General features: G+C 38.2%; 2 protein-coding genes across 4 annotated transcripts; one reads left to right on the forward strand and one right to left on the reverse strand.

Annotated features, from left to right (window-relative positions):
* The first annotated feature begins 132 nt into the window (after nucleotides 1-132).
* tmem45b (transmembrane protein 45B) lies at nucleotides 133-4,499 on the forward strand. The gene is made up of 6 exons (XM_065286977.2): nucleotides 133-282; nucleotides 1,543-1,748; nucleotides 2,531-2,737; nucleotides 3,862-4,046; nucleotides 4,129-4,271; nucleotides 4,361-4,499. Exons 2-6 carry the CDS (start codon nucleotides 1,550-1,552, stop codon nucleotides 4,476-4,478), a joined length of 852 nt encoding a protein of 283 aa, XP_065143049.1. The 5' UTR covers nucleotides 133-282; nucleotides 1,543-1,549; the 3' UTR covers nucleotides 4,479-4,499.
* nfrkb (nuclear factor related to kappaB binding protein) lies at nucleotides 4,360-18,476 on the reverse strand. 3 transcript variants are annotated; one of them, XM_065286976.2, is made up of 26 exons: nucleotides 18,390-18,476; nucleotides 17,692-17,851; nucleotides 17,399-17,600; nucleotides 17,186-17,313; nucleotides 16,773-16,944; nucleotides 16,564-16,668; nucleotides 16,415-16,488; nucleotides 16,199-16,283; nucleotides 15,909-16,083; nucleotides 15,720-15,831; nucleotides 14,917-15,043; nucleotides 14,761-14,838; nucleotides 12,607-12,686; nucleotides 12,493-12,536; nucleotides 12,277-12,337; nucleotides 11,966-12,140; nucleotides 11,621-11,727; nucleotides 11,417-11,540; nucleotides 10,702-10,781; nucleotides 10,341-10,555; nucleotides 10,000-10,255; nucleotides 9,478-9,687; nucleotides 8,045-8,824; nucleotides 7,815-7,921; nucleotides 5,713-5,848; nucleotides 4,360-5,589 (listed from the first exon to the last, which is right to left on the reverse strand). In XM_065286976.2, exons 2-26 carry the CDS (start codon nucleotides 17,815-17,817, stop codon nucleotides 5,464-5,466), a joined length of 3,885 nt encoding a protein of 1,294 aa, XP_065143048.1. In that variant the 5' UTR covers nucleotides 17,818-17,851; nucleotides 18,390-18,476; the 3' UTR covers nucleotides 4,360-5,463. The 3 variants fall into 3 exon arrangements, with proteins under 3 accessions (XP_065143048.1, XP_065143047.1, XP_065143046.1); XM_065286975.2 differs by having other exon boundaries at nucleotides 10,341-10,552; nucleotides 12,493-12,539; XM_065286974.2 differs by having other exon boundaries at nucleotides 12,493-12,539.
* Nucleotides 18,477-18,884: the final 408 nt, after the last annotated feature.

Below are 18,884 nucleotides of genomic sequence, written 5' to 3' on the forward strand. Positions count from 1 at the left end.
TTTTAAATGACTTTTAATGCTTAATTTACATTTGAAACCGCATTATTTAAATAGGTACATTTAAATGAGGCACAACTGGTCTAAAAGCACCTCTGTACAGAGAGTCGTACTTCAGTGCCTGTCACTCATGAGAAGGAGGGTGTGTCTGCTTTTGTGATGTAATGATGTGTGCAGGAGGGCGCGTTCATCATTAAGTTAAACAGGTAAGCAGGTGCACACTTTGGAGACAGGAGGATATAAGGCTACCCATCACCTGCCGTGAAAACACAGCACAGTGTTGAGGTAAAATTCCTAAACAATATTATAGAGCTACTGTACATGTGCAATACTTTGATGTTGAACATTTATTCTGTTTGTGTCATGTTAAATTATGTGATGTATCATAATGTCTGGTTTAGTTATTACTATAGTAAACTTCCTAGATACTATTGTGTTTTTAGACTATAGTACCATCGTACATATTAAAGTAGGCCTATACTGACGTATTTAGTACAGCTTGCCATTCATTATGGTTGTCAATGTAAAACATATGCAGTGTTTTGGTCAAATCAACATATATTTTTATGTTACTTTAAAGCCAATACCTTAAATAGTAGGTGGAATTGACTTGCAAAACTAAGTTGTTTTAACTTCATGCTGCAGATTTTGTTGTACAGAATACTATAACAGTGTAGTAACTTCTATATTATACTACAATATTTACAACTTATTAGTGTTTACAGTTAAAACACTGTAAAAAAATTCTTTGCTGCCTTATTTTTTTAGTTTTTTTTTTTTGTTAATCAACTCATCTCTTGTCAAGACAAATAATAGTAAGTAAAAATAAGTTAAAATCAGATGTAAATCTGAGTTGATTAAACAAAAAAAAATCATGTTACAAAACAAAACATTGCTACTACTATAATGTAGGTATTTCTTTAAAAAAAATTATTGTAGTCATTTTGTTTAATTTTTAAATGTGGGAGTTTTACTGCAGTATACTTCCAAGAAATTTTGGAAACTGTGGTTAGCATGGGTAAAGTATTTTCACATACACCTTATACTGTACACTAAACAAAGAGATGAGTCATTGAAGGGCAATAAACTCACCCCCCACACGCGCCTGGGTAAATAGAAACGCTTCTTACCTACCAAGAAAAACTTGATTTTTACCTCAGGTGAAGGTGAGAAACATTTCACTAATGCACTAACAACAGGTTTACTAGAAAGACAAAACTTGTGTATTTATGCAAACGAGTTCAAAAGTAAACGATAAAGCTCATCGCTCATGAAAGTGTAACAATAGTCATACCACAACTCTTCATGCAAAGTTATTTCATTAATGATTATAAAAAAGATCTAATTGCATGTAATATAAAAGCATGGCTTGCAATACTAAACTTTGGTACAGATGCATTGAATAACATATGACCATAAATAAAGGACATCTGACCTGAAGCCTCTATTTGAAGCTTTGAAGAACCCCACCCGCTCCTATGAAATCATCCTTCAAACATTACTTTTGTTGGAGCTAAATTGCTAACATTTTCTTTTTGTTTTAAGTGGCAGAATGGCCAACTTCAAAGGACATGCATTACCAGGTACATTCTTCCTGTTGTTTGGCCTGTGGTGGTCGATAAAATACCCTTTGCGCCAGATGCGAAGAAGAGAGAGGCGTCGTGGAGACAGAGAGAACAAAAGTCTGACTTTACTCTTTGACCGAATAGACTTAATCGAAGGGGCTCTGAAGATTCTCTTTGCATTTGCTGGTGAGCCACAAAGCACATAAAATGGGGTAAAAAAGTCTGAGTGCACTTGTAAAAAGTTTTTATTTAGCTTATGTTTTTGGAGACTTACAGCTTGAAGAGATGATATTGATAAAGATGATTTTGGCTTGTACACCGTCAGAAATAAAGGTACAAAAGTTGTCACTAAAAAGGAACTCTTTGGAAGTTCTCAAAGGTATAGTTTACCCAAAAATGAAATTTCTGTCATAATTTACTTACCCTCAGGTTGTTCTAAACCTGTATGAGTTTTTATTTTATTTTGATGAACACAAAAGAAGATATTTTGATAAATGATGGTAAGCATACAGGTGTTTTTGACAATATTTGTTTTTCCTTCTATGGAAGTCAAAGATTACAATCAGCTGTATGCTTGTCATCATTTATTACAAAATGTCTTTTGTGTTTATCAAAATAAAAAAAAAACACATGGGGGTGAGTAAATGATGACAGAATTTTCATTTTGAGGTGAACTATCCCTTTAATATGTAATACAAATATGTACATTTGAGGTACCAGTATATATCTCTGAATACCAGTATGTACCTTTGAAGTACTAATATGAACTCTTTAGGTGTAGTTTTTGAAAGGGTGACAGCTTTTGTACCTTTATTTCTGAGAGTGATGTCAGAATAAAAAATATTTTGTCATTGTATACTCATTTGGTTTACTTGAACATAAAATAGCCACATATTTATAATTATAACTTATAATTTAAAGTAAGTACTAAAGTGAAATAAAAGTCTTACACTGAAGTGTCTCTGTAGGGATCATGGCAGAGCAGTTTGTGCCCGACGGTCCTCATGCTCATCTGTATAATGATGATGGCTGGGTGAAGCAGATGAATTGGCAGCACAGCACCATGTACCTGTTCTTCGGCATCTCTGGCATTGTGGATGTTATCAGCGCCTCTTCTCTTCCTATTCCAGTCGGTCTCGACCGCCTCTCTCTTTCCTTGGCTCTTTTTGTGGAAGGTACATTTATTCATTTGGCATCTTACAAATGAAAGAGCATTAAACATTTAGTTTGCAAGAGCAGCCAGATAACACAACTGTAACATTTACAAAAGATAAACAAGTATATAATATATACATGACACCAGTGGCGGCTCTTGAGTGCTCTTCCGAGGGGCGAAAATTCAAAATAAGTGTTTGCTCATGTTTTCAAAATATGTGTTTGTTGCGTCATGTGAACCATGTGCATCACGGTTTTGTCAAAATAGGGGCCTGCTGCACATGGGTCAAAACCGTTTATGATAAAAGGGACGCTCAACGTTTACAAAATACACGCAAGACACTCCCTTAACACTAAACTCTGCTTACTCATGCGATTATGAGAGTATCTGGCAAACGCGAGCGTCTCTTTTATCATAAACCCTTTAGACGCATCTGCAACCGGCACTTATTTTATGCACATAGGATCACTCAACGCGCAGGACACATATTTTGAAATTACAAACCATACACATGACGGCTACATGTTGTGACGAACTTTGCATTGAGCGCCCTTGAAAAAAGAAGTCTCCGGCCGCCACAGCATGACACTGAAATGTACTGTAAATACACAATATGTCATAAAAATACAGGACAGTGGAATGTAAATACACTTTTAAAAAATACTTTTTTTAACTCTGCACGAACCCAACCCGTTGGTTGTAAAATAACCTATGCTGGGATGTTTCAACCCAAAATGCTGGTTTGTTCTAAATCATTGTTAGGTCAAATATAAACATTTTCTGGGTTAATTTAACCCAACGATTGGGTTTGTTCTATTTGACCCAAAACTGGGTTAGAAATTAAAACCAGCATTTTTTTTTGTGTTAAACACAATGTGTATAATATATGTAAGTAAACATTAATATGACATTAAAATAATAACATATTTTGATAATTTGAACACAAAACTAAATTGCACTTAAACTAAAACCTACAGTATATGCACCTGGAACTATGGTTTGTACTGTACTCATGTACATGTATTCAAATATTGATGTGTCAGTAACACAAAGATGGTGTTTGTTTGGGCTGGGTGTTTGAGGTTGCAAATGGCTTCCTCATTCACCATCAAAAAATGAGGAAATTTCATGGCTTTTTTGCAGGGTTCCTTTTCTATTTTCACGTACACAACCGTCCTCCTCTGGACAAGCACATTCATTCTTTGCTTCTGGTTGCCGTGTTTGGTGGATCAGCCAGCACCATGCTCGAGGTGTTTAAGAGAGATAACCCAGTGCTGGAGATTTTCAGATGCAGTGTGGCCATCTTACAAGGCACCTGGTTCTATCAGGTAATCTCAGATAAACATTTAAAATCAACTCATTTGTGTAAAATATCCCAATTAACTGGATGCTGATCGGATCTGTTTTTAGATCGGATTTGTTCTGTTTCCTTTGAGCGGACCTGAGTGGGATCTGGAAGCCCATGAAAACGTCATGTTTATCACCATGTGCTTCTGTTGGCATTATGCTGTGGCAATTCTGATCGTGGGCATCATCTACGCTGTGGTTTTTTGGTGAGGACACGTTCATATTGGATGATTGAGAGTTATCACCGATTTCATTTTGATTACAGCAGCGCCTTTTGTTCCAATAAAATTTACAGGTCTTCAAAATGGTGCATCGGAAGACAGATGGGTGACATGGAATTGGGCCTTAGGAAGTCTACGCCCTCTGACCCCAGCTCCCAGAAAGCGTTGCTTCAGGAATCAGATGAAGAATAGATGGAGCCATTGATTTTGGACTTTGAGAAATGCCAATTTAGGAAATAAATGCACTGTAAGATTTCTTTGCCAACAAACTGATCATCCAATGGGACGCAAACAACAGATGCAAACAACTTTGACAATATCAAAAAACTTTTTTCTGTGTTCATGCTTAAAATATATGAAATGGACTTGTAAATAAAGTGGTTATCACAGGTGCTATGAGCACCTGGCACAATTCCCACTGAAACACATTCCTGTCTCACCCAAAGAACGCAGAAACAATATATTTATCTGGTAATACATTTGTGAATTATATTCTCATTAAATATCTATATAATATATAATAATGCATGCAAACATATTTTTAATTAAATGTAAATACTGCTAGTATTTGGGAGTGCTTTATCAATTGTTATTCATGTTAATGGCCACATCATGTAAATGAAGCGGCACAGAGCAGGCAAATGATTATTTTTGCATATACAAGTCCAGGATCAAGCCTTCAATTTCTAATTCACTTGCATGCACGCACATAACAGTTGTTACTCAAAATACAGATTTGTTTAGCACACTGTATTTATTTATACATACATAAACATAACATACCAGCTACTGTACATTAACAGTATTCATTCAATTACACTGCTTTACGAGAAAATAAGAAATAAACAAACTCGCATTCATATTTATGTCAGCATTTTATAGCAAGGCCTACAAACCTAGATTTTCCAGTCTGAAATTAGTCGTGCTATCGTTCATCTGTGATGTCAATATGATCTTATCACAATGCTTACAACCCATCAATTTGTACTTGCGGTGATCAGCATATTAATGAAATGTCTGAAACAACAAAATCAGAGAAAACGCTGTGTCAGCTCTGACACCGTTTTGCCATCTGCTACTTTAATGGGAAAGTAGAAAGACCTCCATTGAGAACTTAAAGAGCAAGACACTGTGCATATATCAATGCACTGAACAACTAATAAATCTTCCAGTTGTGTCACTGAGGATCCGGGTTTGTCTTCGGTGAGGGCGCGGTGGAGACCACCACCGTAGACACAGTGGATTTTGGCGAGCTGGCCACAGTACGCTGCAGCTGCTGAGCTGGCACCGTCTGAATTCGAACCTGGGGCAAAGAAACACACTTGTTAGCTCGAATCAAGACTGCTTTGTAAACAGTGTTTTTGGTTTTCCTTGTAGGACAAGTTTGTTAGGCAGTAATTTGGTAAAAGTTCAATAAAGAGTCAACCTGTGTGGCCTGTCCTTGCTGCTGCAGCTGTTGCAGTTGCTGAGCAGTCACAAAACTGACAGGCTTGTTCCCAGCAATTATCTTGGTGCCTGCTGGCATAGTGGTCAGAATGATGTTTCTGCCAAGATTACCAATACTGAAAACAGAAAAAACATAAATAAACATGATGGTTGAACTTAAAAGCTTGTAATACAAGACTTATTTAAAGGGATGGATCCCCCAAAATAAATGTATAAATGTTTTTGTTCTGCTGAACACAAAATAAGATATTTTGAAAAATGTTTGTAAGCAAACAGATCTGGGGCACCACTGACTTCCATAGTATTGTTATATTTTTTAAATGGAAGTCAATAGCGCCCAAGATCTGCTTGGTTACAAACATTTTTTTGAAATATCTCCATTTGTGTTCAGCAGAACAAAGAAATGTATACAAGTTTGAAACAATTTGAGGGTGAGTAAATGACAGAATTTTCAATTTTGGATAAACTACCCCTCACTTTTGAATTAAGTTGGTTTACAGTAGAAAATGTTCATTGAATCTTACAAATTTTAAAGTCCCTATAAAGTTAGATATTAAATGTGTTCTGAGTTTGTCACAACATAGAAAAATGTGGTATTAATCACCAAACCAAATTTGAATGATGGAAAAAATGTTAATAAAGTTCATAAAATAAGTTTGTATAATCTTAGGCAGCATTCTCTGCTCGATTGTCTTAGGGGTGGGGCCTTGGTGGCTTAAGTCCATCATTGAGCCCCTGTTTTAATCCTGAACACAGAAATGGTGAAAAACTGTTTAACGATTTAACTCTGCAATTCAGTATTACATAGTTTACAGTTTTTTGGGTGTGTTTTACCAGTACATTTCTTACATTTATAATGTTTATAGAAACAATTTCTAAAATTGACTTTACAGGGACTTTAAGAATGTTTTTAGGTCATATTATCCCCTAATAAAAAAAAAAAAATTGCTCATAGAAAATTATTCAAAGAATTTAGATTTTGGGCCATGTGGCACTGTAATTGTGACATGCGACAGTAAAGGCAAATTTCTCCCACCAGATTCTCATTACTGCAAAACGAAAAGCAACAAAACATAATTTAAAACCTAATATCTAATAATCAGTACATGTAATAGCAGTAGCTGTAGTGCCAATACTTATTTAAATAATTAAATATTCATTTAAATAACTAAATATAATAAACCAATTAATTTAAACAATTAAAATTAAATAATTGAATATTTAAATAATTAAATATAATTAAAATTAAATAATTCTCATTTAAATCAAATCATTCTATTAGCTTTATTATAGCAATTATTTGTGATTGTCAAGCAATTTCTACTAAAAATAACAGGAATAAAAAAAGATGTTTGAAAACATTATTTTGGGGAAATTTTCATAAAAATTTAATGTAACATGTGACACATTTTATGGTCCTACTTAGGGATGCATAACGATAAATCGTGATTAATCTATAGCAGAATAAAAGTTTGTTTTGTTTACATCATATATGTGTGTGAACTGTGTATAATAACTTTGTATAGATAAATGCACATACATGCATGTGTATACTTAAGAAATGTTTACATGTGTATATGAAGAGTTTCGTTGCAAAACGAGCGATAACTCCGTTTTTTTTTTTTCAGAAATCTCGTTTTTTGGTTGTGCATTCCAATTAATATCAATTCAACTGCAGTTGGTTTGTTTTGATTTAAACCTTCATAACTTAAAAAATACAGTAGCAAAAAAGCCAAGTAGCACCATAAAACAAAATAATAACTTGATAACATAATAATAAACATGTTTTGACAAAAATGTTAAAAAATGGATTTATCTCGTTTTGCAACGAAACTCTTCATATACATTTGTATATTTATGTATAATTTCTATTATATATAAATATAAATACATAATCTTAAAATTATACATGCATGTGTGCATATTAATACTGTATATATATATGCATAATTATTATACACAGTTCACACACATATACTGTATGATGTAAACAAAAACTTTTATTCTGCTATAGATTAATCGCAATTAATCATTATGCATCCCTAGTCCTAATATAAAGGTGACATATTGTTGAATGCTTACTTTGTGCTTATATTCCCTTTTAGTAAGGGTGTGGTGACCATACTCTTGTTTTTCAGAGGTTGGCTGAGGACAGAGAGAGGCACTGTAATCCTTGTGGGAATCTTGCCCTGATAAGATTAAAGGTTACAGTTCAGGTTGACTTACAGCAGTTTTCATTTATAAAACTAATTATTTCTCTACAAACATTATAGATCAAAAATGCTAATGAATAACAGGAGAGATAAACATACCGCTTGTGTAGAAACTACAGTGGCAGTGACCGGCACTTGTCTGACCGTGGCTGCAGCAGTACCCAGAGACAGAGAAGACCCCGTGGCTGCAGGGCTTAGTGTCACGCTTTTGGCTCCTCCTACTCCACTAGTGGCAATGGTGACAGTGGCTGCCCCTGATGACACCGTGATTGGCTTTGTAGCTGAGGTGGTTGTACTAAGCGAGACAGTCTGACCCTGTTTCTGAGGAATCACACTCATATTTGGCACTATTCGAATAGTGGTGCCTGCTTTTGATTCAGAAGAGGTCACAGTAGAGTAAGTGCGGGTTTTGGGGTCAGCCATAGTGACTGCCAGGGCAGGCATGAGGCGGATAGCTGTGTCACAGGCTGCCTTTAGATCCGGGTGAACCTTCACAAGTGTAGCGGTGCCCGTGGTGCCTAAAGACGCAGGTGCTTTGGCAGCAAGGGTCTCAGCTGTTACAGGTGAGGCAGTGTTTGGGGTGGTGGGTGAGGGCTGGGATGAAGACATATGTAGAGTGGCAGAGATGCTTTTAGTCCCTGCGCTGGTGACACTGCTCAGCATGTCTGGGGTGAGCTTAACAGTGGCCATTGGGGATTTAGTGAGGGTGGCCATCATGTCTGGAGTGATGTGCAGCACCGTCTGACCTTTGGCATCAGTGGTAATCGAGGAGGGGGGCAGACGGAGTACATCCTTGCCCTGAATGCGCAAGTTAGTGGCGGTGAGAGGGATTCCTGTGGGGCTTTGAGTCTTTACACCTAACTGGCCCGCAATAGCAACCTGGTTGAAACAAAAGCGAGCAATCTTAGAAAAGTAGCATAAATCATATATTCTCAAATCATGCCTTGCATTCTATTAAGTCCCAGTAAAAACATCAATGATGAGTGATCCAATTACAAGTAGATAATGCTAAATACAGGTGTAAATCATCTAAGGGGGCGTGCACACCAAAGCCTTTACGCCCGCTGCCAGTGCATGTTTTCAATTGTTTCCAATGGAAGCGTGGCATTTTTTAAAACAAACTGAAAGCCGGCGCTCTGCGGTTTTTCCACGCACAGCGCTGAACGTCGAGAGTTGAAAGAGATTCAACTTTGGGTGTTGCTCCGCTCGTCAATGTCAGTTCTCACACGGCTGTCCAATCACAGTGGAAAAGGGGCGGGACAAGTATCACAACAACCAACCGGCTCACGGCTCAAGCATCACAGCTACCAAAGCGCTCAGCTGAAAAAACAGCTGGCATATGGCGTCCTCCAGGCGTTTTCAGCCGCGCAAAAAAGCTTTGGTGTGTCCTTCCCCATACTCTTCAATCATTGGTTGACCTAAGATTATGCTTTTAACTTTTTAAGTTATGTGCAGCCTAATTTATGATTGGATCACCTGAAACGTTGTTAATACAAGAGATGTTAACACCAGGTGTAAACGGGGCTTTGTACCTGTTTGATAATATTCTGGCTGCTTACTCCCTGCAGTAATGCAGGTGATGCTGGGTTGTGCGCAGGGCTTGCGGGTGAGCTGGTTTGAGGTTTGGTTACCGTGACAGCAGAAGCGAGACCTGGGACAGTAACACTGGCCTGACCACGTGAAGCCTGCACCTGGATGGGGCTTCCTGTAGACTGAGATCTTAGTGGTACAGTCACCACTGTCTGCTCACAGAAAAATAAACAATGTGTTAAACCATTTAAATAAATAAATAAAAAAGCAATGATCTGTCATTAACAGTTTATACAATTTATGTGTGTGTGTATTTGCATTCTTGTAGCTTAGTTGGTAGAGCATTGCATTGGCAGCCCCAAGGGTCATAGGTTCAAACACAAATACGTACCAATAAAAAACATATGCATTTTAATGCACTGTAAGTCACTTTGAATAAAAGTGTCTGCAAAATACTTTTTGCAAAAGCAATGAACACAAATAGTTAATAAGGAACAGCATGAAGTATAGAAGCTATGGCACACCTGTGTGATGCTCTTGCCATGTGTCACAGATACTGGTACTCTGATGTGGTGAGGGCTCTGGTGCACTAATGTTGCAGGCTGGCCTGCAGAGGAGGTGACCACTCGCACCTGAGGCAAAGAGCCGGTGGCAGCCGAGTGCGCCACTACTCGAGTCGCAGGCTGTGCCGAGGCCTGCTGGGAAACCTGTTGACCTGTCTGACTGGTTGGAAGCAGCGTTCCTAACTGGGGCATGGAAGGAGGAGACACCAACAGGACACTGGAAAATAACAAAGTATCATAAAAGTAGTTTGAATATTTGCACTGGATATTTGGATATTTTTTCAGCAGTGTCATTTACAAACCTAGGACTGGGTTTGACAGGCTCTGGAGCTCCTGTTTTGGTTGGAGTAGGTGCTGTGGAAGCGAGAGGTGATTTGGGGGTTCCAGGGGTGCTCGGTGTGGGGGTGGAGGGAGGCTGGGGCAAGTTGGTGGGATTAATGGTGACCGCTTCGGCCCCTGAGCTCTGACCAGCCTCGCTGGTGCCGTTCTTTGCGCCTTGCTCCTTACCACCTGCCTTCTACGTGCACACAAAAATCATAGACAAACAAATGCAAGCTGATGCAAATCTGCATGAACATACAGTGTGCTTTACATGTCAAATGAGCATATGACCGACTGTAGAAAGTCATGAGTGACTTGAGGGATGAGTGCAGCTGAACTCACAGGTTTGGGTACAGGTTTGGGCTTCTGCTGGAGAGCCTTCTTGGCTTTGGCAGCTGCAGCTTGAGCCTGGTGTATTTTCTCTGAGTGGAAAGAAATGATCACATTGAGATTGAATCTATGAAATGAGAGTCTCACTAGTGCATTAACTGGTTTTCAATTGATTTTATTATCAAAGGCAGATTGTCCTGCTCTGATTGAATCCACAACCACATGTCGCAAATTTTTATCTATGGACAAATGGCAGCCAAATGTCTTTTTGGGAATGTGATGCCCTGACCTTAAATCAACTCGGCTGGTGGGATGCACTACAATAAAGTCACATAATAAAAGGATAAGTTTATTTTAAAATAAGTGCATAATAAACTAGTGCAATGTGAATATTATGCACAAATACAGCATGGCTTTGAATATTTATTTTTTAAATGTTTACGTCCGCTGATATCTTCTGTTCTCCACACCCAAGACTGTCTCAGCATATTTATAATTACAATTAGCAGAACATGTTAACCTGACACAGCCACCTCCCCTCAAAACACTAAACCTGCTATACTTGTTTAGATTTACTGTACATGTTATGCATTATTGTAATAACAAACATGCTGCGTCTCTCTGCTCATCTACATACTTCCTGTGGGTTTAAAACCCTTTAAGTGAAAAACATGAATGTTTGTGTATTACACAAGCAGTACTGTGCAGGTATTAAAGGAATGCTTACCAAACTCTTCCTGGCTCCGGTCCCGATGGAGGTAGATCCAAAGCTTGCGGCCGATGTCGTATTTCACGCAAGGATCTTTCTCATAGTGGAGGCGGTCGAGGGCACCGCTCACCACTGTGTTGACCTAAAAGACACAAAATGTATGACTGTAAGTGACTAATGTATTAAAAAGGTAAACATGTAAGCATAAACGTTATGTTTAACCTGTGCACTGGTGACATCAGGGGCCAGAAACTGGGAGTCCTTGAGTAACTCACAAATCTCAGCTCTGGTACCTTCTCCATTAGGAAGCCTGGCAGCAGCATCTCTCACTGTGTTCATTAAAACAGGAAACACATTCATAAACCACTTTATTTTTTATTATTTAACCAGAATTTAAACAAGGGAAGTTTTTTTCAAATCTTGAATAACTGTCTGATTCAACTTGGTGATAGTTTAAAAAAAATATTTATATTAAGTATCAGAAATGCTGAAGAATTAATGGTCACATTGACTTAGTATGACATCAATAAATGAGACAGCACTAAGTAAATAGCACCCAACAGTTACCAAGAGACAGTATGGTGACATAAGCGGGTCGGTCAGAGCGCAGTAAAGAATGCTCTCGAGCTTTATTAAGAGAAGTCTCCTTGTCAAAAACTCCCTTGACTGGTCCCACCACAGACTCAAAGCCGTGCATTCGGTAAGTGAAGGCTTTGTGTGGCTGATCATAGCGCTGTTGCTCCTAATAAACAGAAACCAATCTGTGACTGAATACCACACTACATTCTTTTACAAACACTAGAAAGGGACAGAAGTATGCAGCTGTCAACATGCCAGAATAAATAAATCAGCTTGCCAGGTGAGGGTTGGGCACTAACCTGCTCTTGAAAAACATGCCTTTCTTCTCCTGTACTAGGTCTCACCACATAGTCTGTCCACCTAATAAACAAACAGTGGGAAAAAACGGCATGCTTTTACATTAGATTCACGAAGTCAGGAAGTAACCACATTCAACTAAAGACAAATAATAATGTGCGTTACAGTTTGAAAATAGTGTGAAATAAAATGCGGCACTGTCACTGTACTACACTCACACTCTTGGTGTTGGAGGAGTAAGGTCTGAGGTGTCCTCACATTCCTGCTGTAATGCAAACAGAGAATCAGAAACGGGACAGTTTGCATTGGAAAACAAGAATGTTGCTAACTACCTTGACAACCATGTGATCTTTCGACTCCAGCCATAGCTGGAACAGTGCACTCAGATCTTTGTCTCCATCTTGACTTGGGCCTGTACAGAAAAGAATGAAAAGGGAAGAATTAACTAACTGTTGATGAAACTTTGTTGCTATTCTAAGATGGAAAAACATATTTGATTGGCAGTGTACATCAAAACATTTTTAAGAACTTAGATTGAGCTCTGTGTAGAAGCAACAGAAGACACTAAGGGTGTGTTTCAATGAGCTCCTAGCACCCGAAGTCATGCATTAGTATATTGTGTTTGCAGGTTCGGGCACCGGTAAGAAGCTCACTTCACATTGGGATACTGTTCACTTATTATCCTGTGAAGTGGCTGCTTAAGCACATTGTAATAATTTGTCGCACTTGGTTCACATAAGTCTTCCAAGTCCTCAGTCACTCGTGGTATCCCTCAGGGTTCGGTTCCCGGGCCACTCCTCTTTCTCATATACATCTTCCCTCTTGGTCAGATTATTCGCAGCCACGGTCTAAATTTCCACTGTTATGCAGATGACATTCAACTCTCTTACCACCACTTCACCATCTGACTGTGTTTTGCTATTTCTATGTAAAACGACCTAAGGTTTGAGAAAGGCGCTATATTAAATAAACGTATTATTATTTGTATTATTATTCACAGCTTTATCTGTTTTTATCAACACCCAGCTGTGTTTAATCAACTCCCTTCTTCAGTAGTCTGGACACTGGGCGTTTCTAAATGTCAAGGATACTTCCTTGGCAGGACTGGTCTTTCCAAGTCACTTCAGAGGCTAGGTGAGGCTCCTCTTTAGCATTCGGAGAACACGTAAATGGAACCAGCTAGCAAGTGCACGTCATTGCGTCATTCCGTCACTAAAAATGTGTGCTTTCGTTGCTGTACGCATAGGATTGAGGGTGATTTGAGAGCGCGAAGGATACACATATGCATCCTTTCCTGTATAAATGTTATTTTTCGAACGAAGGACTCAGTCCTTGGTTGACATTCCGAGGATCCTCGACATTGGAACAGTCCTTCGACGGATGTCGAACGCGTTCTCGCAATTCCGAGGATCCTTTCTTGACATTGAGAAACGCCCTCTGATCAGGAAGTCAGGGAGGCCGTTTTAAGGGCTGTCTTAATCGCAAAATCCTTCAAGTGCACTGGAACATTCATCCCTAAAAATTCCCACAGTGCAACGCATAAACCAGTGAGCAATGATGATTAATTAAATAAGTAAAATAACATTACTTATAAGTTTATCGAGTGGGCTTGTGTGATTTTCAGTTGGAGAGCTTCAGAAGGGAAATGATGCTCACTGGTTTTTGCCTTGCATTGTGGGAATTTTTAGGTTATGAACATTATAGCGCACTGTAAGGATTTTGCAATTGAGAAACCCCTTAAAACGGCCAACTCCCTGATCAGTGCCCTGACTACTGAACAAGGGAGCTGATTAAGACACACAATTACAACTGCAGTATGTTTTATCATAAATTTTTATCACGGAGCTTAGGGATGCAAGATTATTTGCATGTGATTGTCATTGCGCATCTCGTCAGTGAAGCCGGTTCCGTGATTAGAAGTAAAGTAAATCCGCATCAGCTGCTTTCAGATGGAGCGGCATTTACTACACAAAGTCGTAATTCACTGACAATCAGGGAAATTTCGCATTAATTATCGTGGATGTATCGCCTGCGATATGGCCCAGCTTGTCAGTTAACTACGGCTTTGTGTAGTAAATGCTGCTCCATCTGAATAGCAGGTGATGGCGATTTACTACTAATCAAGGAACCAGCTTTACTGACGAGATGCGCATGATATCGCATGCAAATTATCGCGCATCCGTAACGGGGCTGTTGATTGCTTGATTCTGATTGGTTGAGAAATGTTCTACAGGTATGCATTATTTTTCGATAAATGCACACCTGACCTGTCAAATGTTTTTAAATAAGCAACAGGGCAATGTCTTACCAATGTTTGCGGTAACTGCATCATGCCGTATTACCACTTTGCGTGTGCATTATTTTTTTAAATAATTCAACGGCCTGTCGTCAATTATTTCTTACTTTTGATAATTAAAAAATTTATATATTTTGTTTAAAATCGCAGGATACAGTTTGAGCAGATCAAAGAGAGGAAATCATGTTACCCATCCATTTCCATTGCTGTGTAGATTCTTTAAATTCCACAATAGGTACGAAGCCAGTAGGCATAGCCATCACACCAGCTAAAAGAGAAAATAACAAACAATTTAAAGCAACAACATTCATGATTTATTAGAAATATTATTCTAACCTAAACTTACATTTGCTCTCTCCAGCAAGAAACTGTAGTGCAGGTACTACCAACTCTGACCAGCAGGGGGCCATCGAGAACCAAGAGTTGAGTGTGCTTGCCGGAGATGTTTGCCATTGTTGGACTTTCTCCTCCACCTGAGTGTAGCAATTTAAGGGACAATCACAGGATAGTTATCATTTATGAAATGTTTAGGATATACAATGTAGTCACTATTCCACACATCTAGCTGTTTTCTTTTCTTTTGTTACAGTATGTCCACCATCCTAAAATCCAGTACAATAGTATGTGACCTAATTTATGTTACTTGTGATCTGAATGACCTTCTATTCTAAATATGCACCAAAATATTGGCGAATAAAAGCTATTTAGTAATGGCCGATTTATCAAGTCAAACAAAAGAGAACAGAAAATGCAATTCATTTAAGCTCGGTGTATAGAAAGACATTATATGAATGAATAACATTAAGAATATGTTAATGCAAGTTAATATTACTACCAAACTACTGGCATCGGCAGAAGTCAGTTTGAATAATCGGGAATCTGTATTGGTGGAAAAATTTCATAGCCGTGCATCTCTATTCTATTCTAAAAGGCTCGGCTTTAATAGTTCAAAACCATCTGTAGACTTGTGTCTATGTATGAATCCTTATAAATGTACAATATTTTTATCAGAACAAAAATAAGCCAACAAGTACTTAGCATATGGTGACTACTTCAATACTGTTAAAAACTACAAGTATGCATGTCCAAACTTTCAAATGATACAAACAAACAAACAAAATCTTATATAGAAATAGATGCCATATGTACCATCGAGGATGTCGCTACCCCTTCCAGCCTGAGCACATCCTCGAGCAAATGAAAAAAGCTCATGGCAATCTCCTCTACCATTTCAGGGCTGTTCTGGGACTCATCCATAGGCCTACAGTGCAAAGCAAGAGAAATGAGAGCAAGACATTTTAAATCTAAGAGTGTCATTTGCACAGAAGAAATACTTACTCTTCTTTAACACTTTGTAAGGGAACAGTGGGGGAGTCAGCGAGGCCTGGGTTGACGGAAGCTGCAGACATTTGAACGTCGCACACCTCCTCCGATTCGGTTTTAATGGGCCGGATCTTCTTCTTTCTCCTCTCCTCTTTTATCTTTTTCTTAGGCAGGACTAGTTCAAAGTTGGCTAGAACAAAAAGTGAAAAAGAAAACAAACTATTTCAGCTGATACACTAATTGATGCTTTTAATTTCTGACATATGAGGCTTATGAAGATCAAAGACTGAGCTGATTGTATTTACTTGTAATCGATCCTTTTCTGCCGATATTCACTCTTGACATGATGTCACCAAGATGGAGGTCGGAGGTTATGAGGTCAGGGTGATCCTAAAAATGACAGCAATTATTGAAATAACATGTCCTGGAAAATCATGCAAACCCTTTAAAAAAATTTAACTAAACTTGAAAAAAGGGTATGACGTGACCCCTTTAAGGATAAGTATCAAGCATAAGCTTACTGGTTGTCGTTTTCTCTTCTCTCTGTGCCTTTGCAGCATGGCTCTGAGGTCCTTCTCACCCAGTTCAGGCTTATCTGTATAGAAATAAAGTCATCTTTATATACTTAGAGATACCTTTTTTTAACAAACTAAAAACACCTGAAACTGACCTCTAGCTTTCATGTCCGGAGTAGAGAGGCTGGGCAGGACCCTGAGGGAGATGGCTGGTGTTGGGGAGGAGGGCGACTGAGGAACTGGCAACCAAGAGGCTGTGTCTGTTCACATAAAAAAATAATTTCTCTCTGTAAACTACAAGACTTAATGTCCTTCATCACTTCCTGAGCACAAAATGAAGCTAAAAATGTTTGGTCGCACTTACCGTCTTCATCCGATGACACATTACTGTCCCCACAGTCGGTTTTCACATCCTTTAGTATGTTACCCACTCGACGCCTGACCCTCTTTTCTAGCACCTCCTTGTGGGACGGAGCAGGGTAACGCCGTTTCACAGCCAACTCAGGTCCACTGCGAACGGCAAAATCCAGCAACTCCTACATTACAAGAGAAACACACATTTATTAGTGGATGATTTAAACGGTAAAGAATGAGTAGTCGATAGAGACCCATTGATTGGACTACCGCAACTTAACATTACTTATTCTGTACATGCACCTACAAAATGGGTTAGCACCACAGAGACTGTGGACATCTGTAAGGATGGTAAGACATTTACAAAAGATTAACACAGACTAGTCTAGAAAAATAGACAAATATTAAAGTTGCTCATGCTACCTTTCTGGAGACCAGGATCTGCTTGAGTAATTTGTGGTAGTACTGTTGAAGAGAGTAAATGTGTCTTTTTTTCTGGGACTTGGCACAGAGTTGCCTGTACTTTACCACTTCTGGATTGAAGTAACCATCTAAGGCAAGATAAACAACATAATTGAAATCACGCGTATATTAATGAAATTAGATGATTCGGAAAGCAAACAGAAAGAAGGTAACCTCTAAAGAGTTTCTGAGCAATGTGCAAGGGATTTCCGAAAAATAAATTCTGGTTGTTGAAAAGGTCACTGATGGTGTTCTCCTGCTCAGAGATGTTGTTTTCACTGAACTGTGGTAGGAACTGACGGAGATGTGTCCGTTGAGCATCTGTCAAAACATCTGTCCACGTGCTCTCGCTCACCACTGAGAAGAAAATCTCTGGCTGCTCTCACACAGAGACACATATACATAATTATGACAAAATAACTTGCTTTGTGTCATTGATGGTTTAATAAAAAGGCTGATTTACTGACATCCTCCAGCAGATCTTCAGGAACCCGAACACGACAGTTTCCCAACATGCACTCCTCCATCACACGTCCATCACGGTCCATACCGGACTCCAGTGGGTCTGATAACATGTGATCCAATGGATCCATCTTTTAACTCACATTCACAACAGCAAAGCAGTATCTGCGAATTTACATTATACAATGCCTTGAACATAAGTAACAGTGTGGATGAATAATATTTTCAACTTAACTGAAATGTAGATTATATCACCTTTGATATCGCGAGGTATATTTTATAAACCTATTATCGGTAAAAGTAGGCCTTTAACACCGTATATATATATATATATTGTGATAACAAGAAACGTTATAACTGTCAAGACACTTTAGAATGTTAGCTTCCGTATTACATTTGAGGACAAGAGAACCAACCGCACTAAAAAAATAAAATAAAACGTATAATCAGCAGCGTTTTAAAACATATGAATATTTTTTGAATAAATACAGTTTAAAAGTCGTGTGCATTTATCATAAACAAGACGTGAAAACAAAACATCCTGTAGACTGCCAGTTAGCCAAGTAGCAACAAGCTAAAAGTTTTTCTCAGCCTTAAATCTATAATAATTGTTACAATTTATTAAAACTAAAAAGTGCAGTCTACATTAACGTATACACATAATCTATTAATGTACATCGGGTAAATGCTGAAAGCATCTTACCATGTGTGTTTGCGAAATTAGAAATGATTATGTTAGCTAGCCCTTCATGAGGGCGGTAGGAATAATAACATTGGTACACATTTCCGGACTTTTATTTTGAATTTCCGGAAAAAAAGGGTGCATACAGAAGTTGCCCTCTTGTAAATGACCAGAATGGCCCACTGGTTAAAGCATGGGCTAAGGATTAGGGATAACACTGGGGGTGGATTAATTTGTTTTAGTTTTATTTGTATAGCTTGCATTGTAAAATAATGTAAATTTAAAAATCAGAAAAAAATATTGTAAATATGTAAATTTAAAAACATGTAAATAACTGAAATAGTGTGTAATAGCAAATACAAAATTACTTTTATAATAAATGTACATTTAGAAAAGTTTGATAATTGTTTTTGGCCGTTTTGTGTTATAAATGACCTTTTTGTATATCTGATAAACTTGTATATCTCAACTTATTTGATGTAATTTTACTAACATCTCTGTGAAGCATAAACCCAT

This window comes from Paramisgurnus dabryanus, chromosome 18 (assembly GCF_030506205.2).
Source record: "Paramisgurnus dabryanus chromosome 18, PD_genome_1.1, whole genome shotgun sequence".
NCBI lineage: Eukaryota > Metazoa > Chordata > Actinopteri > Cypriniformes > Cobitidae > Paramisgurnus > Paramisgurnus dabryanus.